The following is a 27,312-nucleotide window of genomic DNA, read 5'->3' on the forward strand; positions in this document are numbered from 1 at the left end:
ACTCGAGGAGACATTAACGTCACGATTTAAAGGATTAGGACTTGATTCGATGTGCACGTGGATAGTTTTTCTATATCAAGCGGATCATGACCTTTCACGTACGAGACTTTCGTCACAGGTCGAAAGTTCGGACGGGCGAAATCAAAGCGCTATTATCGTGCGTGAGCACCTTTGAAATGCGTGATCGACATGTCGGATCAGCTGGTATTTGCGTGTCGTCGGGTACATCTTGAATTTCACAAGAGTAACATAATATTGCGATTAATGTCGTCGAACTGAGAATCCCGTTCGTTAAGAGATCGCCAAGTGTCAAAGCGCTGTCGCGTCTCCGATTTCAGTCGGCCGGAGATAAATACGCGTGGCTTCTTCAGATAAACGGCTGGCGATAAGGAAGGAAGGAGGTGCTGACGTCAAAATCGTTTATCGTCGTTCACGAAGGTTCGGTGAAAATGTAGAAAGCCAGGGAGAAAGCGGGACGCGATGAGGCGGCGGCGTCGTTCCCGCGTGTATAAAAATAAAGTACCGGCCCCTGGGCGGATATTACACCACAATTAGATCGCGTAGGTCTGAAAATACGCTATTGCTCGATCTCATCTAGGAGCGGCTGAGCTACGCGAGGAACGCGGGAAGTCGAGATAACGCTAATTTGACGTCGTAAAGATCAAATTTACGTCGTTTTCAGTCAATTTGAATAATTCTCCGGTACTTGCGTGATCTATTTCAATATAAAGTCCTTACGTGATTCTATGTGATCGGCCCGGTCGTCAAGACCACGAAGGCAGGCTCAGTCTTTAAAACTTATACTTGACTTGATCGATCAAAGTGACATGCTGGCGATTGAGTTATAAATATATATCATGGTAATACAGACTACACGTTTGACGTAACACGCGTGGTACGTTCGCCGTGAAGCACACGAGTAGGAAGAAATCTCGGTGCACGTGCACCGTGAAACTCGGTAACTACGTTGCAATGTACGACGGTGGTCATGGTCTTCCAGTCTTTTAAAGACTTCCCGACTTCATCCGAGGGAAAGAAGATTCCGAAAGTTTAAATGAGATTCGAGTCAACTCGAAAATATGGCTCGCTTGGAACAGCGATCGCTATCGGAAACGGAGGAAATGGCCGAGTCGCGCGGCATACATAATTTCCTTCCACTTCTCGAACGGACGGAAATTGTTGGCGCAAAGTGAAGAAGAGTCTCTTCTCAACCGAGCGGTAAAATAGATGAAGACACTTAACGAACGAGGAGTGTCTCGTAGACGCCTTTGGCGCTTTACCAGTTCCTTGTCGCGCGTTTAATCAGCTCGAGCTCGTTACATTAGCGCGATTATCGGCAAGGGAGGTCCGAGAGGTCTCTCGTGAATCAACTCGTGGGTTCGCGCCTCCGGTGCTCGCGAAAGGTAGACGGAGACGGACGGAGGTGGTCCCGGGTAAGAAAAAGATCGCGGTAGGCAACGCGGGCAGCCGCGAGAGTCGGTGGCTTCGGCAGCACGCATGCCTGACCGGCCGCCGACGCCGTCGTCGCCGTCGACGTTCGCCTTCATATCGACGAATCGGTGGCTCGCGGTGCCAGCCAGTGGCCCCACGACCGTCGGACACAGGTCCTTCCGGCGTTCGCGCCGACGACGAGGATGCGCAGGAGAGGCGGTGGAGGAGGAGGTGGGAAACGCAACGATAACACCGAGGGAAACCCGGCGAAACCGGAGGCGCGGCCGAGGTGCTGCGCCCGTTCACCTCCCCGTCGCTCGTGGGGATCTGCGTGACCTGGGCCTACCACGTGTCTCATTCGTTGACGTCGCGCCTGGCGACGCGCGTCCGCAAAGCGCTGACCTCTCGCTCCGGCGGGCACCGCGAATACGTTAAACCCCTCGCGGCGAAGGGAAGACCCGTCGGTGGGGTGAAGAGGAAGAGGTTGGGCGTGCATGGCATTGTAGGGCAACGGTTCCCGGGGAAGCGGCTTCGCGGCCGGACACGGTTCTTTGTCCAGAGCGCGAGTGTCGTAGGCGCGACGCGATAAGACGGCTCGGACGCGGCTTGCGTCGTCTTCCGCCGCGATAATCGCGACGGGGGTGAGGAGGAACGCGCGTGTCCGCGCGGTGCGATTTATTTCGGCGCGCGGTAATTTCGAAGCCGTGGAGCGAGCGCGAGGAGGCGGCGGACCCCGGAAGAGGGGATGAACGGACGCGGCACTCGCGCCGCGAGTGAAAGATCGGGGCTCGAGCGAGAGTAACGCCGCTTGCGTCAGTGATGCACGCCGCGAGGAAACGGCGTGGCGCGGTGTCGAGTCGCTCCTAAGCCGCGAATGTTTGGCCGATTGTTTGCCGGGCGACAGAGATTTCACGGGTTCCCGGGCTCGACGTTACGCGTGCGTGCGTGCGTACGTGCGCGTGTGTCTTAACGGAACGAAGTAAAAGTACGCGCTCCGATTCCGAAGGCGCGACACCGAGCGAACGGGAGAGAGAGAGAGAGAGAGTCGGCCTGCATCTTGTAGGTAGGCCGATCGAAATATTAAAATTGATCGTGACGCTGTCGTCTTTATCATTGACGTCCGAGCTTTATCGCTCCGCGATTTGCGAGCGAGAGATTACAACTTGTTTCCCGATTTGCCCTGCAACGCTGGGATAACATCTTCGGAGCGCCGTCGAGATTAAGCGAGACTCGTCCCCGGTCGTGGAAAATCTTTGAAGGTGAGGCGGAGAACTAGACGTGGAATTACGTTGACTTTTGTGATAGAAGAACTCAAAGTACGCGGTGACCGTCTTTTCCCGGATTTGGGTCGCCGCGATGGACAGGTTCGCGGAGTCGTCGCCGAAGAGAGCTTCCGGTGGCGCGTGTTCAAGTTTCGCGGTGGAGTTGACCGAGGTGAAAGACAGGCCACGCAAGGCGGGGCATGGGATTTACTCTACGGTACATACAGTGGAATAATCCACGCGCGTCGCAGCTGTAGAGCCGAAGCTGAGAAAATCAAGCGGCGATAAGCATCGGACTACTATCTAATCGCGAGATCGCGCCGGGCGCGCAAGGCAATCCATTTCAATCGGCATGGCGAACGCGCGCCTGAAAATCATCCCGAATCCGCTTACGTCGATCGGTACGCTGTGTCCGCGCGCGTGGAGGAACGACAAACTCGAAGAGTCAGATCTTCCGACTTTCGCCGGTCTTCCGCTTGCCGACTGAGGTACGGTACGATGTAAAAGGTCGGAAGCGCCGAGGGCATCTTGCGAAGCGGAGAACAGCGTTCGCCAATCGACCGGGAACCGGTGGACGATTGCGGCAACGCGTCGTACGGCAATTGCCAAGTCTGAATTTCGTAGCTGCCTCGTGATTCAAGTCCAGCCCGAGCCAGCAATCGAGGAAGAAAAAGAAGAAGAAAAAGAGGCCGCGGACGGCGCGCTGTCTTTGCCCACCGAGGCGAGGATCGTTCGGCGACGAAAGACGTCACAGTTCCCCGGGCCCTACGGATCCCGGGGCTCTCAACTTCAAAGGGAACGGTATCTGGCGTTGCACCTGGATTACGCGACGCGAGACAGGCGGAGGGCGAACGCCGCGCGATAATCCCGCGCGGAACTCGCGACTAGTCATCGATCGACCGCCAGACGCCGCGCGCCGCGACGCCCTCTCCGCGCCTTCGTCGCTCCCGTCCCCACCTGGGCCAGATCGGTGTCGTGTCAGGCATTTACGTATCACGTCGGAAAACGCACGCCTAGCGCGCTCTCTCCTCCGTCCCTTTCTCGCTTCCCTCCCCGCTCCCGCGTCTTTTTCTTCCTCCGTTTCTCTCTTCCTCCCTACGGCCCTCTCCTCCTTCCGGATCGTCTCGACGCCGCCGACTCCTTGGCGTAGTTGGCGAGTGGTCCTGTTGGCAAACAGTCGGGCGTGGATCTCGCGTCTTTCTGCGCCCGAGCGGTGCACCGCCGGTGGCTTTGACATCGCCACCGGCACCCAGCGGTGTTGTTCGTCGATACCGCAGGTGGGAATCAGTACGTCAGCGTCTATCGCGGCGCGCAGATCTCGAGGATGTGTCGCGGCGTGTTTCAGCGTGCGCGCAAAAAAACCAGCGGCTGAGAGAGCACGTCGAAGGCGCGCCGTCCACCTCGAGGCGGCACGAGAAATTCCCCGGGGACAACAAGCTCGTTCGTCTCGCGATGAGTGATCAGTGATCCGACGGCGAAGTGACCCGTGTCTCGAACGATCGGACGACCTATCGGGAAACGGCGGGAGAAGATCGCGCGATCTCGTCTCTCTCGAAGCATCAGCTTTGCCCCGACACGCGGGATTAGCTCCGCTGATAGACATCGCGCGAGACGCGGAAGAGCGAGGGACTCGTCACGGACCACGAGGGCGGAGGGAAGATCTCTCGGGAAAATAAACGGATAGCTCCTGTCCGGTGATTGTGTGCGCGCCGGATGTCGACGCGAATTAAAACGGAAAGGCACTGACCCGCGAGAAGGATAACGCTCGTTGTGGATGTTGACGTTTTTTTTTTTTTTTTTTCTTTCGCCAGCCCGTAGCCCCTTTTTTATTTAGAGGTTAGGCTTACCGGAGAGTTTTCTAACGCGCACCTACCAGTCGCACGATGTTTTGCTTCCAAAGTCGCTTCACGCGATCGTCGCGTGGCGTAGTGTCTCCCGCGTCGTTGTCGACGGGAAAAAGCAGGTCGCCGCTAAGCAACGCGATCCTGTCTCCCAAGACGCCGAGCGCGAGCGAACGGAACGCGCGGCGCGGTTCCGAGGCGACCAGCGAGGGCTCCAACTCCTCCATCAGGTACATCGACCAGGAGGCATCGATGTCCGGCGCCAGCAGCACCGACACTTTGCCGGGTATCCGCGCCGACTATCTCGATCCCGAGCCCTTGTCTCCGGGAGTGGACGCCCTAACCTCGCCGAGCGGTATCACGGTGATTTTGAACGGAAACAACGGCACCGAGGACCGACAGATTCTGCTGCAGGACGAGAGCCACCAAACCGCGCCCGCCTTGCCGTCGCCGACCAGCAAGTCCAACAACAACGGCAGCAGCTGGCGTCGCAAACTGATGTTACGCCTCCGCTCCAACGACTCGTCGTTCTGCTTGAACAACGGCGAGGTGCGCTCGACCTCGACGTCCCCGTCGCCCGCGAGCGAGTCGACCGCGGAGTCCTCGTCCTCGTCGAAGAATCCGCGCGCGGATGAGGAACGGCAGAACGGTAACGTCGCGAATGTATCTTCGTTGTCGGTGCAAGTCGACGCGGCGGGAAACCACCGAGTGGCCGCCGCCTCCGTCGGCGACATACCGTCTCTGGAGAACGGCTTCAGCGAGCCCGAGGAGGAAAACGAGGACGAAGAGGACGAGGAAGAAGCGGCCTGTCCGGAGACCGAGACGGAAGAGGGTTCGTCGTTACCGTCCAGCCCAGCGGCCGCGTCCACCGTCGGTCTGACTTCCTCGACGGCGCCCTACTATGACTTCCTGTCGGTGAACGGCGGCGCGATGCGCCAGGAGACAACCAGCACCAGCTCGCCGCAGCTGTCGTCCGGCGCGAGTCTGCACTCGAGCGTGGAGTCGCCGCCCGCCGACACCTGCAGCTCCTACGAGGACAACAGCCCGGGCATGGACTCGCTCAAGCCCGAGAGCCTGGACGCGTCCACGTGCCTGCCGGCCGCGAGGTCCTGCCCGAACCTCGAGCGACAAAGCGCCGGCTGTTCGTCGACCAGCGGCTCGTCGAGCCCGAGTCCTAGCCCGGGCCCGGCCGGACCCCGTTTCAAGCCCCTCGAGGAAGGCGACATACAAGTGTGCTACCTTAATCACACCCGGACCCTCGTAAAGAAGATCCTGTCCAGTAAATTCCTTCGGCGCTGGGAGACGCATCATCTCTACCTCAACGACGCCTGCCTGTCCTCCAAAACGGTAAGTCGCACAAGTTTGCTCGCGCTCTAATATCTTGTTTTTACACTTGCGATAGGATTGTCTTTCGAAACGATTTAAAAAAAGAAAAATAATAAGATTATTTGAGCATCGTGAAAAATATTCGCCGCGTGCCTTTTTTTTTTTTTATTCGCGACGGAATCGTCGACGAATTCGCGATATAATTGTACAACGTTGCAGTGGCATAATTAAGTTTTATTCCGCGATTAATGGCAAAGAAACCAACCCCCTTCTCTTCCACGACTTTACTCGAGATCTCTATTCTCGGCCGCTTAGGCCGCTTCCGAGCTCGTTACGTTACCGCGCGTAGGCGGCGTCGGTGAGTTTCCATCTGTGCGTTGTATCATTATCCGGATTACGGGTTACTATGGTAATCTGCGAACGATAATACGATTCCGTGTACTCGAGAGTAAATCCCGTCGTCCAACTTTGTCAATAGGATTACCACCGTGTTTCGCGATCGACAAATCGATTTCGGATAAATGTCACGGCGGCGGCAATTAGAAAACTACCGCGGGCGGCGCGAGAAATCCGGTTATTTCTTGGCCGCGGAAAAGCTCGCGGCGGGCCTATCTCCGACGGCTCCAAGGACGGGCGTGAATCCGTTTATTTTGGAGGTGACAGGCGGGTTTTGGAATACGACGAGTTTAACCGGCGCGCGGTCTCGCGTGTCGCGCCTACACTCGAGCGTTTCCGGCTCGTGAGATCCGCGACTCCTGCCCGGCTGGCTTCTCGCGCAAAGGACGCGTTTATCGTGGTTCGTTATGTAAACTCGCGCCAGTAGAGTATTCATACTTCATCATTGCAATTCCCGGTGGTCTCTTTGACGTAGAGCTTCTGTAATTGAGAGGCCGGGAGTCCGCGAAAATAATTTATTCGAGTGCCAGATTTTTTTTTTTTTTTCTTTTTTTTTGTATCACCTCTGTCTTTCATGTCGTCGTTAATTTCAACATGTCACGTAACACTCGTAGCAAATATTTATTGGTCGACCTGATCCATTAATTAATTAATTACTACCCTTATTATTTATTAATATAAACATTTGTCGTCTCTCTTTTAATGTTTGCGAACGTAGGAATATTTACGAATTTTGTAGCTCTGAGGTAGTATCGAAAATCGTTACAGTGCATTATTCTCGGTCGCCTCGGAATTCGCTGGTCGTTCTTCCTGCACTGTGATTTCTCGTTATCGTATATCGGCAAGCCGGGACGAGCGTTCGCACGTAACACACGAAACCACGCCGGAGATCGGTCATCTCGGACGGCAACGATTACGCGAGGCCTCCGCGTCCCCGCCTCGACCCCGCTCGCACCCGCGACTCGCATTGTATCGGAATGCAATCTGCATCGTCAGGGCTTGGTGCAACGACGATTTATGGCACGCTATCGTGATACACGGGCAAAAAGCACCGGCGATCGCGCGCGACCGCATCCAAGTGCAACGAACAGCGATGGGAGATCTTTCTTTCTCTCACTTTGCGGGTTATGTTACGTAATTCTGAATTTTCTGCGCGCGGATGAGACTGAGAGAGTCGAGAAAAGGAAGAGAGAGAAGAAAATGTTGGTCGAAGGTAAAAAAAAAAAGAAAAAAAAAAAATATCCCGAGGAAAATTCGTTACCTTTAGCTTTCAGCGGGCAATCACGATGTTCGATGCCGATTGCCTGATTACGGAACCGCCGCCGCCGCACCCTCCCCTCCCCCCATGCTTCGTGAGATGCAATTTATCGTTTCGCTTTGTAGAAAAGCCCGGGAACACGGAGCGGCACTTGATGCACTTCGCCGACGTGATTGATTCTATTTCCGTAGCGAAGGCACTTACCCCGCGATAAGATTTTCAGACGGCGTTTCCCCCGTTTCCCCGATGCGCAGAAATAATAAATACGCGATTTCCTTTTAAAATAAACCTTCCGGCGTGCCGCACGCGGAGCAGTCGTCTCGCCGAGGTAAGAAATTTCGCGCGACGTCCGTTTCTCCTTCTGGGCCTCGCGGCACGATAACAGGAATTATTTGCATGCGCGCGAGAAGAGGACAAAACCCCCTCGTAAACTTTGTATTCCGCTGATTACATTACTCATTTGGATGTTCCCGCGACTGTGCGCCTTCTTTACTCGAAAAAAAATAAAACTACGCGCAATTAACAGAACCCCTTTCTCAGAATATTTTTCTTATTCCCCGACGCACTTCTCCTCTGCTTCAAAGATACATTCGTAGAGATTAATATTTTTTTTTCTTTTTTACTGTGTTCTAGTGCGCCTTTCTTTTTGTATAGTTTAGAAATATGTATTCCCTTTGACGGTATATATCTTAAATGCGACAGTTCGTCATCGTGATGACTGATACTAATAATCGTGCAAATAAATAACAGCGATAACAATATCAGGGTAACATGTGACGTAATTCACGAGGTACGTCACGATAACAGGTAGTGTGCGGTATCGATAGGAGACGGCACTTGGATATCGTCACGGGGGGAAAAAAAAAAAAATAAAAACTTGCACCTTGACGACGGAACAAGGCTGAGTCGGTCTCGTCATCGATAAAACCTGTCGATCACATTTTTCGGGCAACATTCCTTGATAATTGAACCGAGTCGAATTCTTGTATTTGATCGCTCGCGTTCGGTATTTGTGCGACGGCCGTTCTAAATGTCACGCAAACGTGAAATTCGCGTTAATTTCTCTTTTTTCTTTTTTTTATTTCTTTCTCTTTTCGGAGACTCCAGATTATGTTAATTCGCCGTTCATCCCGTTGCGAATCGATGTTTGATCGGCCTGAGCGTCAGCCTCGGCTTACGTGAAATTCGGGTGAACGTGACGACGAACGACAGACGGCGGGGGAGGGAGAAGGAGAAAAAAAATAGAGAGAAACGCGTATGCTGATTGTGTCAGCTCCACTCGCTATGGTTAATCGAGCGAGCAGCCGATAAGAGAGTCGCGACTTTTCTGACGCATTCAAACGGCGAAAAAAAAAAAAAAAAAAAAAAGAAGAAGAAGAAATTGGTCCCTCGACGTCGCGGGATCGTTTAGCCCGCTCGGGTATATCGGTTGCCATTAATATCATCGATGTCACCCGACACTCTTTCCTTCTCTCCTCGCGCACAGTATTAATATTTAGATAATATCAGATGCGAATTCGCTGATGCCGAAAATACTCGACGTAAGGTCGGGCCGCAATTACCGTACGTTCATTTACGACGGGGCGCGCTATTAAAATTAACGCGCGACTCAAAAGGATGGCAATGATCTATATAGAGAACGGCACGCGGCGACATTAGGTGCACTTAAGTTTAATTGTATTGCTACTTATACAAACAAAACGCTTTTATTAGTGCAAAAGCCACGTCAGAGACGTAATTAATATGCTATCGCGCGGAATTCCTAATATCGAAGGCACAGTGAAAATAAGCAGCCGACGTTTCCGATATCTCGTTGTAATTCGAATATACGAGGCCGCGAATATTTTTAGGAATTTATTTGCTCGCCGTTCTCCCTCGTCGTTTCCGTTCATGTATTCGGCTGATTAACCGCTCAATAATTAACGACATTTTCCTGCCGGCGTTTTGTCGTAACCGGAGCGCCGACAGCGCGTGTAACGTTTCGCCTGCGAGAGATCTCGATCTGTTAGCATTGCCGACACACGGCTCATTAATAAAGCACCGGGCAATTCCAGGCATAGTTAATCCGACTAATCGGGATTTAGTGTCGGGCTCGGCGGAGAGTAAAGAAGGGTCGATGCTACTTCACAATACGGACAGCCCGCTTGTTACGGCCCAGGTAAAGATTCATAAAACTTAACTGCGATTGAGTCGCGGATATATCCGCGTCCATTCGGCAGTAAAGAGGATTTCCTACGGACTTATCCTCTAACTGTTTTCGCGCTGATGCTTCGGAGGCGAGTGCATCGCGACGCGGCCACGAACATAGATCGATTCCTTATCGAGGAAATAAAAAAAATTGCAATAAAAGCGGGAAGTACTTGTAACACGCGCCGAGTGCAACTCGTAAACGTTCACGCTCGTTCTTAAATTCCTCTTTTCTTTTTTCTCTCTCTCTCTCTCTCTGTCTCTCTCTTTTTCCCTCGCGTAATTTTACATTTTTTTGTAATTTTTATGCGATACTCATCTGTTGAGCCTGAGGCTCTCGGTGCTGTCGAACAATGAAAACTTTTTCCTGCTTTTTCGCTTTAACGAACGTTATTAAAAAGCTTCCCTCTCGCGCCGTGAAATAACAGAAATTCAATTTTCGCCGGCACGGCGGTCAACATCGGCAGGGAACGGCGTTACCGCGCTGGTTATTATTCCCGTTTAAATGCATATTTCGTTATTATACGGTTATACACGGTGTTTCGCGCGCAGGGCGCGACGTGTCCGCGGCGCATTCGATGAATTTAATTCCGCGAAAATTTCGCGAGCACGTCGACGAGGTTTATTAAACGCGCGGCGGAATTTCCACGGTGTAATCCCCGCGCGTATGTGTCGCGCGCCGAGAACGAGCGATATTTTCGTACTAATGCCGCCTTTGTTCGATAACAAAACGTTCGTTAAACCGGACGTTTAACGAATAAACCATATGACGCGAAACGTATTTTTAGGAAAGCGACCGCTATTTGGGTCAGCCACGCGTCCGATAATTCGACGTCAAGTATCTCGGCTTTTGTTTCGCGTCGCGGGGCATATCGCGGAAGACGTAAACGCCCGCTTCTTTTCTATCGTCTTTTATTTTATTTTATTTTATTTTATTTTTTAAATGTTTTCTTTAGTCTTTTACGTACGCGCGTGCGATATTTATATTAATATTACAAAGATACGCGATACGTAAGGACATATTATTAGAAGTGTTATCGGGGAACGTAAATTTCGCTTCGCGCCCTTGTACACCTCATTTCACTCATTTACTTCAATTCGCTAAACCGTGCCTGATTCGGGCAATTTTAGTTATTGTCGCTTCAATTAACAAATTTTGCCACGCGATGCGACGGTATTTCTCGCGAGCCCGCAGTTCATTTGTATGTATGCGCGCAAACCCGCCTCCTTCGTTTCGCATCCGGATCGTTTGGACGAAGTTCAACAATATAATACAATTGAAATTATAATTAATATAACTTTATTAACTGACCGACCAGCGATCGAGTTACGATGGTGTGTGCGTGTAAGTAAATAATTGCGGGCGTTCGGGCAACGAGCGTTGACGTGCACGTGGCGTTTCTCGGAAAACGGTGACGGAAACCGCGCGGTCTCCGCCGGGAAAGTCGCTTTATCGCGTCAGCTTTGTGAATTACGGGACATTAGTCACACCGGCACATGTGCGCCGATAGCCTGCAATTTTATTCGCGATAGATAGCGCGTAACTGTACTCGCGAAAAGTCGTGCGCGCTACGCACTTTCGCGGTCGCGAGGCGGCGACGAAGGACGCTCGTAATGGATTCCCCGCGTTGCGAGCCAACGTAAATTATTCCTTTCCGCGTTATTACACGAGGGGTAAGGGAAAATTATCGCCAATTTTTAACGACCGTTGCTCCGCGCGACGTTTTTTTTTTATTTATTTTTTTTTTATTTTTATCAATCGGTGACGAATTCCGTGTATCAGCTCGTTTACCGGATAAAAATCGCGGGTTGATCTAAACGCTCGAGTTAACGAACATTTTACGTGCCGCTTTCACTTTTTTTTTTTTTTTCAATGATCTGTAATTATTAGACAATTTGCGACGAAGTCGCGTGCGGCGCGAAGAAACCGCGCGTGAGGAAAGCATAGTTGAAACGCCGCTGTCGCTAATCGTCGTTTAGGATGAAATTAATTCAATTCAACAGAGCGGATAAAAAAAAGAAAGAAAAAATCGTTACTTAACGCGTACGGTCCAGTACTGTTTAATGCCTTCGTGCACGAAACGGCGAGTTTGTATTAATAATGTAAAATATAATACGCGAGACTTCATTTTCCACGCACGTGTGCATATCGCATTACGGAAAATTGGAAACGTTACAATAGAGTTGACTCGAATTCGGCCGCGTAATGCCGGGGCGAGATTGCATTTGCGCGAGTTATTATTAACGGCGGGACGTCACACGTCGCCGCGAACGGCCGCGTTGATCGTCGCATCTCGCTTCATTCCGGCCTTTTAATTTCATTCGCGGATAAAGAGAATCGCTCGCGTATAATGACGATTGTACATTGGATTAAAGCGGCAAACAAAATCGTATTGTGTGACGCACCGGGGTGTCAACGCTTTCCCAGTTCTCTGACGCATTCCGAGCGCCGTGAAAAAAAAGATCGAAACCGGCGCGGATGGAAACGGATCCGTGTCCCGAGAAAACGACGACGGCCGAAGGAACTTGACGGTAGTCTGGAACATCAAAGGACCGTCTGTTACGGGGTATTTGATCGCACGGATTTGCTTGAAGGTGCACTTTGAAGATTGCGAGCTTGGGGTATTAAAATATCTCGGCCGCGAGAAATGGTGCGAAACCGAGAAAACGAAGCTGCGAATCACCCGCGCTAACGGCTTGCCCGGCACGCTCGATATAATATTCAGTCCGGATTTATGTTGAAATTCTGGTGGAAAAATATTTACGGATCTCGTGTCGGCCTCTTGGCGTGTAAAACGATTAAAAGAGAATTGATTGCAGTGACTGCATTGTCATTCGACGCGTTACGGCCGCGTTAAACCGCGGCTGCGAAGCCGCGAGGCGGCGGCTCCTTCAACCGTGCTCGGCTTTTGGCATTTACGCGCTCCATTTATCGCCGAGCATAAACTGAGGATGGGCAGGAAACTCGTCTTGGGTAACACGCGATGCCATTAGATATATTATTACGTGACGCAGGAGTGAAGCGTTTCTCGCGACGCAAATACTGCTAATGGCCGGCCGGTGGACGACGGGCGCAATTAACATCAATTCAATTGAGAATCGACCAACGTGATAGCGGTCGATAGCTCACCGGTGTCGTTATACCCACGTCGGGTCGGCTCTTTATTTGCGAAACGAGCGACGAAGGCTCTCTCGTCCCGTCCTGTCTTCTTCCCGGGCGTATCGAGAAAGATTGTAAAAATAATGTGTCGCACGTGCGAGATTTCTCGATTCGTTCTCGATGACGGCGATGATTATTTTCTCTTTCCCCGAGCCTCGCGTGCATTTAACGCCGCCCCTTCGCGTCACGCGGAATTCGCTGAAGCCACCGATGACAGACTGCTCTTTTTCGTCGCGCCTTCGAGCCGCGTTAGAGCCGAGTCTCGATCTGGGTTACGCAACGACGCCAGACGCTCGAATGTCGCGTTCGATACCGACTTATCCGACGCGACGAATGTGCTCGGCGCGGCCAGGTACATACTCGTAATATTTTTCCTTTCGGAACACGTTCCGCGCTCGATGGAGAGCGTCCGCGAAACGGGGCCACCCGGCTACCGCGGAGCTTCGTAAAATATTGCGCGTCCGCAGACGGTCGTTCTCGGTTAGTTAGCTAAACTTAACTCCGAGCGCTGACGATGTAACTCAATGAACGAACCGATTCGGAACAGACGAGTCGGATTTAGTCGGTGGATTATTTCGAGCTATCCGCGGCGCGATATGAAGGACCGGGATCGATCGCGGGCCGCGAGCGAGTGAAAATTGACAGGGCAAGGGTACCGAAAATATACCGCTGAATTATTCGTAAAATTACATCGCCCGCAAATACGATTTTATCCGATTTCGGTCTCCGGTCTCCCGTATTATTTGCGATTTCATTGAACCTACACACACGTTATACGCGCGCGCGCGCGAAGCGAGCGAGAATAATATATGATCTTGCGTCAATGCGAAATCAAAGTTGCACGAGCACGTCCTTCGTGCACGCGAATTTATATTTTTCCAATGGGTCGCGGATTAAAACCGAAACGCGCTAATCCTCGCGGAGGAGCGCGTAATGAATATTTGTACCGCGGGAAATTGCCGTGAATATCATAAACGCGTTTTACGAGATCGGATTTGCAAAAACCGACGCCTCTCGTAAAAGCTCTCTCCCTCGTAAACGCAGTGTCGCGCAATTACGTTCCATAAATGAGACTGCGACCACTGTGATCGCTCGGAACGGCAATCAATTTCTAAAAATAGCCGACGTGACGTTCGTTACGTTATCTGTACTCCGCGCGGCGGTTTGAATAAGAAAACCGGAGGAAGCAACGGCACGTTCTCTTACGCCGAAAAGTTTCGCGGCCGCCGATGACGACGATTAGCGCATACATTTATGCGAAGGCGCGACAAATCGCACGCGCGCACATGCGTCAGTCCGCCTGTTCGCGGATCGGCAAGTAACTTTCAATACGCTTGAAAGGAAAAGACAGAGGCAAGAAACGCCGATTATCCGAGCGCGTTTTCTCGTAAATCTTTACCTAAATGGAAATTTATCTGCCGGCGATGAACGCCCGGCGAAGGAATTCATTGCGCGGTCATCGAACGGCGAGTGGTCGAGGCGTAATTCGTCTAATTCGCCTGCATTTGTCACCAGCGAACGATCGAGTAATTGCGGATTGAATCAAGGATCCGTTATCGATTCGTGTTGCGCCGATATGGCCGCGTGTACGTATGATACGAGGCCCGATTCGGAGTGGCGCGATCATTACGCGCGTAAGTAGTTCCAGATTGCAGCTTACACGTGCGCGCGTGGTTACATACAACTATTGACGTAAAACGTCCGGTATTTAATTCTCGTTCCCGTAAAATAAAGCGGCCGACGGCGTTGTAAATCTCGTGCCGATCTACGGGTCGCGCTCTCGGGACTGTAAAAAAAAAAAAAAGGGTAACCTACCTACGCACGAGAATAGCCTCGTGTCGTAAAAATTATACTACCCGGTGAGAAGAATCGCAGGGAAATTCCAAGGTACGTCTGCGGCCGAACGCGCGATCCCATTGTCGTGCGTTTTGTCGCGTGGGGAGGGGAAGGAATAAAAAAGGTGTACAATGTCGCGCGGAGTATCATTACTCGATCCGCTTTTTGCCAGTGCATTGAGTTTCGATCGTTAATATCGCGCCATGCATATGCATCGCGAAGCTAACGCGCCGGATCGGATTGCGGAGCGACGGGATCGCGGCTCTTACGTCGCGAAAGACTGATTCCGAGAGCGTAATCGAATGCAAATTGCGGCGCGCTAAATGCATTTTCTCTCCGAGCGCTTTCGCGCGCCGAGCGAAACGCGCGTGGCTTCGCGACGTCTCCGGACCGGAAAGAAGAAGAGAGAAAAAAAAGAAAAAAAAAAAGGACAGCGGCGAGATCTCGAGCGCGGAGGTGATTAGATCTCGAGGACGGCAGAGTTTCGGGCACCGTGAGATCCTTGCCGTGTATCGGCTTCTTGTCCACGCGCGAACCACGCGATGACGCGAACAACCGAATCTCCGACGAGCGAGGGTTCACGCGGGGTTCGCCTCTGACCTCTTCACGCAATCGATACGCGCAACTGAAGCGAAATACATCGTCGGGACGGACGTGTGCCCGTCCCCTTCCCCCGCGGGGAAACTCCGGCCGGAGAGAGACAAATCGCGGCCCGTGATTTACGGCAGCGACGGAGTTTCGGCACGCGCGCGTATACATATACTGTATCTCGGGATTATCAGCCGTCCCTTTAAATCACAGCCCCGCGGTCGCTTCGGGAGACTTTTTTTTTTTTCATCCGGAAAATGTGGGAGGTCATTGACCGCGGTTTCATCGTACCGTTGCCCGGCTAAACGTACAATTAAAATTCTATCGCGAGTTACGATCGACCGACGGGCGCGATTCCGCCGGGAATTTTCTCCGGGAGGGGGAGGCTCGATTTGCCGATAGCGAGTCTATTATCTTTGATCGCCTGGAAATCGCGAGGACGCAATTTCCCGCGGCGGAGAAATCCTCTCTCCGGACCGTGAGCGAGGGAACACGCGGAGGAACGTGGGGACGGGCGTTTCTGGACGAAGCGAATGGGCACGAGCGAGTCGGATGTTGCGGGCGCGGTTCTCCATGCGAACGTGCGAGCGGGCGTTCGTGCGTGCACGCGTGCGTGTGTACGAGCGTGTGTTCCGCTGACGTCAAAGCTGACCCTGGGCTACGTGTTCGAGCAGCGGCCGCTTCGCTCCTCCTCGCTAACGTAAAACGCCGGTCGCCGTCTCGTTTTTCGCGGCCTTCGAGAACGACGCCGGTCGAGAGAATCCCTGCGAGGCATGGGAGACCCAGCTCTCGCTCGAAGGAGCAGGAAAGCGACGAAGGGAGACGGCGGAGTAATCCCGCGAGGAATCTCGTCGAGTTCAAATTAATTGCCGGCTTCGATCCGCAACTGGAATCGTGCGGCGGCACGGTTGACGAGCAAGACGAAACGCTAAAGCGTAATTAAGCAAACCGACTCTCGCTTATTTTCGACGCGGGCGGCGCGGGGACCCGAAAAGGCATCCGCTTTTAAGAATAATCAGGCATCTTGCGCAATCGAAAATAACCGTGGAAGGAAAATGGAGGGAAGACAGGCGGGCGAAATATATTGCTCGCTTGAGGAATCCGAGGAATAAAAAAGAACGTGAATAAGAAAAAGAAATCGCCGGCTACGTAAATGTTGCGAGACGAACCGGGACCTTGGTCCGTCGACGAAATCTCTTCTCCCTGTTGCGAACGATGGAATTGTTAGGATCCGAACTACCGAGGCGCGAAAAAGCATGCCAGACTCGCCGTTGATGGAGACGTGAGCCTTTTCGAGAGCGGAGGCTTCTTTTCGGTACGGCTCTGATCTCGTGTTCTCCAGTCGCGAAGCGGCTTCTCTTTTAAGTCGGCGATATAAAGAGGCGCACGGAGGAACGAAAGATATCGTCATTAAGCCCCGCGAAGAATCCCGAGCGACGGAATGTCCCCTGTAATTAGACGCTCAGCACTGTTTAAAAGCCCGGTAACGAGGCCGGGCGGCGGCTCGGAGTATCAGAGATAATAGGACGACGCGGTGACTTCGACCGAATCGCTTTCACGGTTGCTGAACGCGGCCGGCGGAAAGACCGCTCGAAATTAGCGGCCGCGAAGTGCCGCGGAATAACGACGACGAGTCCGGCGCGGATCTTACTCGCAGGGCAAACACGACGGCGGAATGGAAACGAACGCAGTACGCGCGAATCGTCCTTTTGCCACCGATGGGTTACGGCGGAAACGCGAGCTCAACTCCCGTCGCCGTTCGAGGAAACGTATAGACTTTCGGAATGCAGGTCTGAAAACTCGTTAAACTCGAAAATGAAAAAAAAAGGAAGGTGGGGGGAAAAAAAAAGCACGCGGCGAGTTTGCTTTAAAAGTTAATATCCCGTGGGAGGGCCGGCGTTACTCAAAGCCCTACGGTAGTTAACTGCGAAACTCCGCGGCGTATATATAAGTTTTTCTCTTCCCTTCGCGCGAGAGCGCCGCGCGAAAGAGTAATTATCGATCGCCGCGAATTTCCAAGCACGTTACGTAAATCGTGCCGAGGCGTGTGTGCCTCTGCCCTTTTCGAATTTCTTTCCTTTTTTTTTTCCTCCTAGCCGTGACGCGGGTCTATAAGAAACTCTGCGATTCACGCTGTTTTTCCATTCTATGCAAATTCCTCGCGTGACAATTTTCGCAACGTTTTACGTGACGCACGTTTATGTGCGGGAATTCGCACACTACTCCCGCGCGCCATAACCGGAACAAAGTGCGACGCGTAAAACAATCGCGGGGGACGCCCTTCTCCTCCGGACTTTTTACGGGCGCTTTTAGCAACCGTTAAAATGTCAGGCCGGGGGGGAGGCGCGCATCTTGAAACGTGCGGGTGAGAAGCGCCGCGCGGCGGTCCGTTCGAACGCGGGCGGCGACATTCGGCGGGCGCAAACATTCGATGCTACTCGGGAGGAAGTGGAGCGCGATGAAAAATTTCTACCGACATTCAGACTCCGATCGCAAAGCCATTAAGAGGAGATTCCGCGCGCAATTCGAGATCGCAGCCTTTTACCCGCGCGTGATTTTCGTGCGAGTGGACAACTTGTCGAGAAAGAAAGAGAGAGAGAGAGAGAGAGAAAGAAAGAAGGGCGAGGGGGAGAAGAGAAAGAAAAAGAAACGATAAATAATTTTGAAGCGATATGTCGAAGATGATTTATCGCGCTTTCGTATTCCGACTGCGATTCGTGAACGAACGTGGACGCGTTTATCGTCGCCGATAACGCACCTGATGGAATTTATCAGAAGCGACGCGTATATAATAAAGGTTAATGAGAAAACTCGATTCTACTATTATCCAGCGCTATGTAAATCGTTCCGTTGTTAGAACGGAAAGATGCATCATGAAAATTAACAAGAGAGACGCTTTTGACATTTGATAGACATGACGCATGACGTAAGTCCGCGGTATTACAAGTTAATTAATAAAGATAAGCGATTTACGACGAGCGTATTCAAGATGAATAAACAAAATGAGAGAGAAAGAGAAAGGGGAAACGGGGAGAGGAACAGGGTAAGCGAACGATGTTAAATTAAAATAAATTAAATGCGAGCGCCGAAGGTTGCCCGATTACTCATTGTAATTTCACCCGGGGCCGAAATCTGAAGCGATTCGATCGGGATTTATATACGGTCCGCTGTATAGTCTCGGTCTGAATAAAACAGGAGCAAGTTTAATTCAGCGATCGCCGACGCGGCTGCTGACGATGACCCGCGGGCTAGCGTCGGATCAGCGAACGCGAGACGCGACGTAAATCCCGTCGTAATGAATAATTTTCGAGCGTCAGCGGTAACATTAGCACGAAAACATCAATCAAATTTCGTCACGGAGACCTCGCCGGTTGCTGCGCGGTGCAACGTGTAATTCCACAACGGAGTAATTGCTCGGAATGAGTCGCAGACATTTGCGGCGTCCCGTTCTGACGTGTGTGTGGGCAGTTAAAAGACTAATCTCCAACAAATATTCCCGCTTATGGACCGTCACGGACGGAAAGGAAGATAAATCATCGCGTTCATACTCGGGCCCGTTTTCCAGTTGCGCACGAGGACTTCGCGTCTACCGGCGTCGTCGCTTGCGAGAGAGAATAGAAAAGAGGGGCTTTTATTCGCGACCTGTCGTGTAAATCCGTGGGATTTATATTTCGTAGGTAAACCGGAGAAGGTAAATGTCACCGACAGCCGTGCTCCACGATTGCGCCTTCGCGGTCTCTCCGTCGAGTCGAATCAATCGGTGTATTTTAACATGGATTCAACGAAATTGTTCGCCCGACGAGCACCGCACTTTCCGGGATTTCCTCAAACGTCCACTCCGCCAATGATCTCTGAACAAATCGCAGGCTGAAAGTCCTCTCGAATCTGCGGCTAACTTTTTTTTTTTTTTTTCTTCTTTTTTTTCTCTTCCGACAACCGTAATTTTTCACTCGCGTCTGAGTTCTCCCGCATTCGAGGAAATTCTTTCGATGATAATTGTCGCACGTCGATCGCGTGATGTCACTATTCAATTCGCGAGAACGCCTGGTATCATCTTTGATAAGAACATTTAAGTGACTCATGCTAAAAATACGTACATACTTCTCGCGAAATTTATTAACTTTGAGCAAGCGGTTTATTTAATTCGTCAAGCGTCAACTATATTTCCTGGAGTTGTTTTTTTCCTTTTTTTTTTTTTCGCGCTTCGTTATCGCGCGTATTTCGCGCGCTGCGAAAGGGGCACCGGACGTATGTCGTATGTATGATGCGGTTAAAATGCGGCGCGGATATCGCAACGCGCGATAAAATATCCCGGGCGCAATCTCCGATCTCGTAAAAATTTCGCGATTTGCCGTACGTCATCTCGCTTGGGAAAACTGTTTGCGCGCAACCAATCTCCCGGAGGATATTTCGAATCGCAATCTGCTATCGTTCGCCAACAATCGATTCATTTCGCCGTTGTCGTCCCGTTTATCTTGTATTGTTTTCGCCGGCGCGATCGGGCCGGTGCTTTTATGGGCGCGGATATTTTTAGATCCACACCGCTGTATTACAGCCGGCTACATCTTCTCTGTGGCGAACCGACTGATTTTACCGAACGTGCCGAGGTATTTTGTAGATAAACGAAACCTCTCTTTTGATATTTTCCAAATTATTATTTGCAAGCGGCAAAAAGAAAAAAAAAAAAGAACGGCGTGAAGAAAAATCGTTTCTGTGACAAATTTTGAATTATAGAGAGGAAAATAAAATAAAACACGCTCCCACTATTTTTCAGAGTAAAATACTGGCAACGTATAAACGATCCATAAAGTAAAATGCGAAAGCACTCTCATTCGCGCCGGATTCGCGTTTCCGCTGAAGATTAGACTTCGCCACGAACACGCGGCATGACGCAGTCACGTGCGCCTCGCAATTTCGAATGGACACGTTAAACCGCAAAACGATAAATTCGTGACAATATTGAGGTGGCGGCCGGCGTCTACGTTCGTTTTTGCGCCGTAAACAATTTATTTGTCAAATGAACGACTCGAAAAGGCACCGGGGGCAACGACCTCGGAAATCGCGGACGTCAGAAATAATAATCGGTGAACGAAAATACCGATATCGCGTTTAATTCCGTTACATCGAGGGAAGGAAGAGGAAAAGAAGCGCTTTATAAATAAACCCGCTCATTATCGATACGAAAAATATAATTATCAGTTTTTGGATTAAATAAGGGTATCACAACTGCTTGGCACGCTCGATTTGTGATAAAAATTCTCGAAATAGTAACCGTAACTTAAAAGAAAAAAAAAGAAAAAAGAAAGAAAACACTTTTATTTCATTTATCGAGATTTCAGGTTGTAATTCTAATTTTTCAGAGATATATCTATTGAGAGACGGTTGGGAGATTGCTCTTAAGTATTCGTTTTGTGTGTCACATCTCGCTGTCGGTACTTTCTGCGGGCGCAAAGGCCTGTGTAGCGTTGCGTAACATTTATAATCGATAAGTGACGAGGCACCGTATCCCCGAGCCTCGTATATGTTACGCGACAAATTGGCCACGTGCGATTTTACGGGCACGTGCCCGCGACATCGCTGCCTTCCTTTATATAATTGGACGCTTGTCGCGATACTAAATCGAGAGAGTGAGTTTCTGCCGCAAAAGTATATCACGTGGTGGTGCGGGCGGGCGACGTAAAGCGCGAGATTTCGTGTCGTAACTTTGTAACACACGTTCGTTATATTCCGGCACGAACGTCACTCCTCATCACGTTTTTCTATTTTTTTTTTTATTTCTTTTTTTATACTTTTTATTTTTCTTTTTTTATTTTATTTTTAGTTTTATTATTTTATACAAGCTCGTGAATAAAAATTGTAACACTAGAGGAGAAGCACTGCGCGCAGAAAGGAAAGAGAAATGCAAAACCTTCGATTGATGTAAGAGGAAGTTTGATGGATTCTAAATTCGGCAACCGCGATACGTTTACCGAGTTTTGACGCCTTTTCAGCCTGATATTTTTTTATTCTTTAACGTGACGAACGAAGATCGAGTGCTCGCGGCAATAATTGCTTGTACACGATGCACCCTCGTCTCTTTTTTCACGCGAGCGCGAAGTGCGATCGCGCCGGAAGCGTCGCGAGCCCCGGATTGCGGCACTTAAACAATCGCGATTTGGTTTACAATTGCAAGCGCGACAACGTCACCCAAGTTGTGTGGAAATGTGTGGTCTGTCATCCTTGCATCCTGATCAGTCGCAATTGCAGCGAGTCGTGCAATTGCGTACCGCGCGGATGCGAAAAAAATATTGCGGGTAAAAAAAAAATAAAAAAAAGAGTTGCATTTGACGCCAAATAAAATAAATAAAGCGCACGTTTCCAGGTATTCATTAACGGGTCAGCGAGGGATTCACGCTTTGATTACCAGCGCGGGTGGCGCAATCGAGTTTTCGCGAATCACGTGAAAAATTCCGCGTACAATTCCCGTTTGTAAATTTCCGTTCTGTTCAACAAAAAAAAAAAAGGAAAAAATGAAAAAAAAAATGAGAAAAGAGAGAAACGCCGGCAGATATCGCGCCCGGTATCGTTCGCACTTGTCCATCATTTAACGCATTGACGTTCGACACCCTTGATAGCGCGTGCAGCATCGCGCGATAATGTTATCCATCGTTCTTAATTAGAGGAGCGCTCGTAAAACGCGCGCGGGCGAAACAACGGGCGCGATTCGGACGCGGGTGTAACACAGCCGTAACCGGGAATGGATTGCGGAGGAGCCGCGGGAATAAAACACGGCCGCACCCGTGCATCAAGTTATTATCGCGGATTACACGAAATTCAACTATTCCCGGAGTTAAGTAATGAGCGCAGTCGTTTCGTTATCGTTTACGTCACGCATGAATATGCATGGCGCATGCATATGCATGGCAGCAGTCTCCGCGCATAGCACAGATGCATAAAAAGAGCGTGAAGCCGTTTACAAAAGATGACCTTGGGATCGAAAGATACGACGAGGGGGGAAAAAAAAAGAAAAAAAGGAAAAAAGAAAAAAAAAAAAGTTGCACATTACTCGCGCCGTGCGCCCTTTGTAGCGCGACGACGCGCTCGCGGCGCGCACCGGATCGTCCTCTTTTTTCAGCGCGCCACGCATAAATGCCACGCATCCTCGCCGTAAGCAGCGAAACTTATTTAATCGCTAATATGCATAAAGTTGCGATAAACGCGCGCCAGACGAAACGGGATCTTTATTCATGAAATACGGCCCGTTCGTCGCACGCAAGTGAATTTTTATTTCGCCATTCCGCTGTTTAACAGCACGCACGACCGTCTGCAGACCCGGCATGTCCAGCAAACGAAGTAGATTTACTTTGCACTCTCGGGTTTGTAAATCAAATGCGTGGAACAAGTATTTGACTTCCCGTCGCGGAGCGTAACTCCGTCTATGAATTTTCTTAGAAGAGAGAAAAAAAAAAAAGAAAAAAAAATGTGTTTCCTCTGGAATTTTATTAAAAATTCTTCCGGTGGATCAAATTAATTTTTAATCGAGATATTAATACGGTAACTTTAGAACAATAATCGCGTTTTATTATTGACTCTACAATGTTAATATAATGTAATTTGTAATTTTTTGCGAGCGTTTTCCAACGGACGTGCAATATTTATCAGCGCGCTGCACCGTACGGCTTCTCAATGATTTATTCGCTTCGAGTCCCGCTCTCGAGTCACCTTTTTCCTGCCTTTCTCCCGTCTTTTTTCCAGTTGGGACTTTTAAGAGCTCGAGTCCGAGCGAAGTAACACGCACCCTCAGTCGGGAGTAAAATTCGATTGACCGTCCGCGTTTTTTCGTGAAAATATTGCGCATATATTCCGACGCGATTCGCTCGCAAAGCGTCGCTTTCGGTCGCGCTTGGCGAAAGGGGATGCGGCGGTGCCCCAGATTCGGCCAAGTCTGCTCCAACAGTCGTTCAACCCTCGGCCTAGATTCGCGGCACCCCGCTCTGACGTCATTCACTATTCCACACGCAGGTGACCGTGTCTCTGTGTGTCGGTCGCCGATATTACGTTTACACACGGACGCGCGATTGCGTATTCACACGGACGCGGATGCGCGCGGGCGTGTTGCATTCCGTACACATGCACAAGATACCGCGTCATCTCCCGGTCGCAGTCTCAGAACTCGAGGCACCACCGAAGTGATGCGCGAACCAGGGCGCATTGTCCTCGTCAGGCCGTATTATGCAACTTCTCCCTCGACTCGCCGACCCCCCCCTCCCCCTTTTTCACTCTCCCGCCCTCCCTCGTCTGTCTTTCTCGCACGTCTTTGCCAAGTCGGCTTTTTTGTTGCCACGGCCAGATTCTCTGGTGTATCGCTTTATACATTCATGCACCTCGTTACGGTGAGTATGATTGCGTCACTTCTAAAGGCCGAGCCGCGCGCGCGTCGAAAGTCCGGAAAGCTACCTCGTAGTCGGCATTAAGCTGTCGCATAAAAAAAAAAAAAAAAAGAAGGGAGAGGAATTAAGTTTGCTATGCTCGCCGAAGTTGAAAACGAATTTGCGCGACGGGGTAAGTCAAAGTGGTGACTATCGATTTCGTTCCACCATCGGCCGCGTGGAACGAAACTTTCTCTTTTCTTTCTAAATTAATAATCGTAACTAGTTATATTTGAAGCGAAATTTAAAAGGGGAAGCCGGGCTTGAATAATTCGCCGGTCTTTCCCGAATTGCGGTTTAACCCGCCGGGGTTTGTGTGCCGCGTTAATTTTAGGATCGCCGCGAAGAAATTTTGCGCGGCATTTTTCCCTCCTTATTATCGAGATCGGTATAATGACTTTTGCGGAATAATGCAGGTATTACGTGCACTCTCCCATTATTCGCCTAACGTCGCTGAACTTACGTAATCGGTGGATGTGACGTTTATTTGTCGGATTTATGCGTCAAACGGCAATAACAATCCACGATTATGTCTGGCATAAATCAGAAAATGATTAATGATCGACGGCGCAAATAATAGATTTCTCTCGATTATGTTTTTCCCGCGATGAGTTACTTTAACTCACGACGAGCCTTTAGATTTCATCTTATTACAATGTTTCTATTCCGCATCTCGTTTTCGCGGAACGTGATTACCGCGGTTCTTATTTGCCAATTAACGAAATCGCTCTTGATAATGAGTACAAAATCATTCTCACGCAGTTACGAAGTAATGACGGATTATTAAACCGATTATTGTACGTGGCTGATTTTATTTATTAACCAGAGATCACGGAGCGCGAGCTTCGCGCGCGTCATTAGATTCGGATATTAGTAAATTCTATTAACAATTACAATTGATGTACAGTCAACGGCGTGTCGCCGGTTCACTTACATTTGTGTCTCCTGGTTGGGTTAGATTAGGTTACTTTCCATTCTTTCGTCCGTCCTTCCCTCCTTCCTTCCTTCCTTCCTTCTGGGGCAGTATTCTGCATAAATTAATCCTTACGTGTTGTAGCACTTTCAATCACTTCACATTATATTACACTGCTCTGCTTTTTTTTTATAGTCACTAATCACTGACACTCACTCGAAAGACGAACGACCGAAAGAATAACGGGAGGGTTATCGCGGCGATTTTTTACGATTTAAATTAGGAAGCGCGACGAACGATCAGTTGTACAAATTTCCACTCTCGATATTCGTATTGTTTAATTCCGCCGGGTCTTCTCTCGAGTCGTCCTCGATCTCGACAGGAAACTGGCCAGGATGTGAAGCGAAGTCCTCTTGATTCTTCGATCAATTCTCGGCGGTACAAACGACGTCGCGAACTTGCCATCAAACGGCGAACGAGACGGGCCGCGATGTTAAATGTTCCCCCGCGCACTTTATCTTCCTCAGATTCCTCAAAAAGGTGTAGATCTCGTTCTAACTATGGCGACCGCCGGAACTCGCTGACCGTCGCTGAAGTAGATGGCGAGAGATGCGGGTTGGTAATACCGAACGCGGCGCACTTCAAGTCGGACGCTTCCCGTCCGTTACTCTCGCGACATAACCTTTTTTCTGCCGGAGCACTTTTCGGTGGCACAGAACGGAAGCGTAGGACGGCGAGTGGAGTAACAGGAGTGCGGAAAGTGATCGTTCGTTCCCGGGTCAACGACGTCGACACTTGTTCGCATGCGAGGCTTCCTATCCGCGGTCGAAAATACGCGTAATTGCGGAGCAATTATCGACACGTCTTCGCGCCCGGGTCTCCGCAATTAGACTAAGATGGCCGTTAGAATTTTCGACCCTTGGAGGGAAAGAGAGAACCGCGTAAAAAAAGTGAGACAGTCGATAGGTTCGATTTACTCCTGCACGAGCAAGCCGTAAAGATAATCTAATAAGAATATGTTTCTGTTTCGTAAAAAATTCATATATTTCTTTAAAAAAAAATCGTACACAGTATTAATAAATTTCCTTCGTTTCTTGCTTTCAGCTCACGGGTTTTCTTCAGCAACCCGTTCCGTACAGCAGTATGTCGGAGGTTCGGAAGTACGTTGTCGCCAGGTGGGATCCCGCGTACAAGAACTGCCTCAGCATTGTCCTGCCGGACGGCTCGCTTCTCCTGCAAGCCAGCAACGCTTACACGAGGGACCAATGGTACCACTCAATATTATGGAAGGTAACACCAATAATTATCTCATTAATTAAAAAAAATTATGTTCTATCGTTAATCATTTCGATTCTTTCCGTCGACGCAATGGTTAAAAAAAAAAAGAAAACTTGGAAAAATTACATCGATGTAGATATTAAACGCGTATCGCCGGAATTGGCTGGATTTAACGTTCGAGTTTCACTCGGCCGCGTAGCGAGATTTGCCGTAGCCTTGTTTACCGTGCTAATAACGATGGAAGAGCTTTTGGTCCATTTTTAACTTATAACTTTTTAAGCCAACAATAGAGCCGCGTATTTACCTATCTTTCTACCGACGTTTCTCGGACGGAGAGCGATCGATGGCGCACGCGAGCGCTGATATCAAATATTTTTTTTTTTCTTTTTTTTTAATGTCGGCCTTCCGATGCCTGACGTGAATCGGCAGAGCAAACACAGGCGTTATTAACGCCCGACAATGTGAGGTTGAAGCAAAAGCGAGTGATAACGGAGCGCGAGAGGCGAACGTTCTCCATCGTCCTCGACCGGATCAAATCTCCCGGATACGTCAGTGTTTTATGGAGGTTGCCGCGAGCGGTTTAATATCCGGCCGGGAAATTAATCAGCGGCCTGGTGGCCGCGCGACGAGTAAATCGCAGCGATCGGGCGGGACCATAACGATTGATTGAATTTTATTGTTTACGGCGTTATATACCCGATGAAAGCACCGACGGTCCAGCCTGGGTGTCGATGACTCTCGCCAAAATTGACCGTGCTCGCCGGCGGGCAGATTTGTTTCAATTCAATTCCCTGTTTTGTAGACACGGGCAACACGTCCTGTTGACATAATAATTTAACATTCTATTTCAGTCCAGCGATACTTTTTTTTTTTCTTTTTAATAGCAACAAACGATTTCTCTCTTTTTACCGATATTGAATGCCCGTAGAAAAGCATCTTCAAGTATCAACATCTCGTGTCGATGAGCACGCGGGAAGAGGTGATACTACGCGAGCTACGCTCTATGGTAGACTTCGCCCTGTGGACGCCGCTCCAGGACGAAAGGGTGGCGGGCACGCCGTTGGAGGCGGTCGCCAAGCTGCTGGAGGAATCCAACGTGGAGGCGGACTCGGATGAGAAGACTGAGGAGATCGTACGCGATCGCAAAGGCTGGGCGGAGGGTGTGCTCGCCGTGGTGGCTCCTCTTCTGGAAAAAGCAGCGCCGCCGGCCGCACTCGCGAGGGTGCTCGCCAGATTGGCGCAGCAGCATCCGCGGTCGCAGCTGGTCCCGATGCTCAGCCCGGCGATCACGAGATGCCTCAAGCACACCGTTGACTTTGGCAAGTCGCCCGACATGAGGAAGCTGCTGCAGGTGAGCCTCCGTCGGCACCGACGAGTCTTACGTTACTTCGTTTGTAATATTGCGAAGAGCGAGCCCTCACTAATGTC

The 27,312-nt window shown here is 50.3% G+C and overlaps 1 protein-coding gene across 1 annotated transcript in view; it reads left to right on the forward strand.

The window, feature by feature from the left end:
- The first annotated feature begins 2,834 nt into the window (after positions 1-2,834).
- The window catches only part of LOC139107249 (C-Maf-inducing protein), a 29,710-nt gene continuing 5,232 nt past the window's right edge, over positions 2,835-27,312 (forward strand). The window contains exons 1-3 of the mRNA XM_070664689.1: positions 2,835-5,881; positions 25,711-25,896; positions 26,813-27,235. Coding sequence (XP_070520790.1) covers positions 4,577-5,881; positions 25,711-25,896; positions 26,813-27,235 — 1,914 coding nt within the window. The 5' untranslated portion in view covers positions 2,835-4,576. The remainder of the gene's footprint in view (positions 5,882-25,710; positions 25,897-26,812; positions 27,236-27,312) is intronic.

This window comes from Cardiocondyla obscurior, linkage group LG12 (assembly GCF_019399895.1).
Source record: "Cardiocondyla obscurior isolate alpha-2009 linkage group LG12, Cobs3.1, whole genome shotgun sequence".
Lineage (NCBI taxonomy): Eukaryota > Metazoa > Arthropoda > Insecta > Hymenoptera > Formicidae > Cardiocondyla > Cardiocondyla obscurior.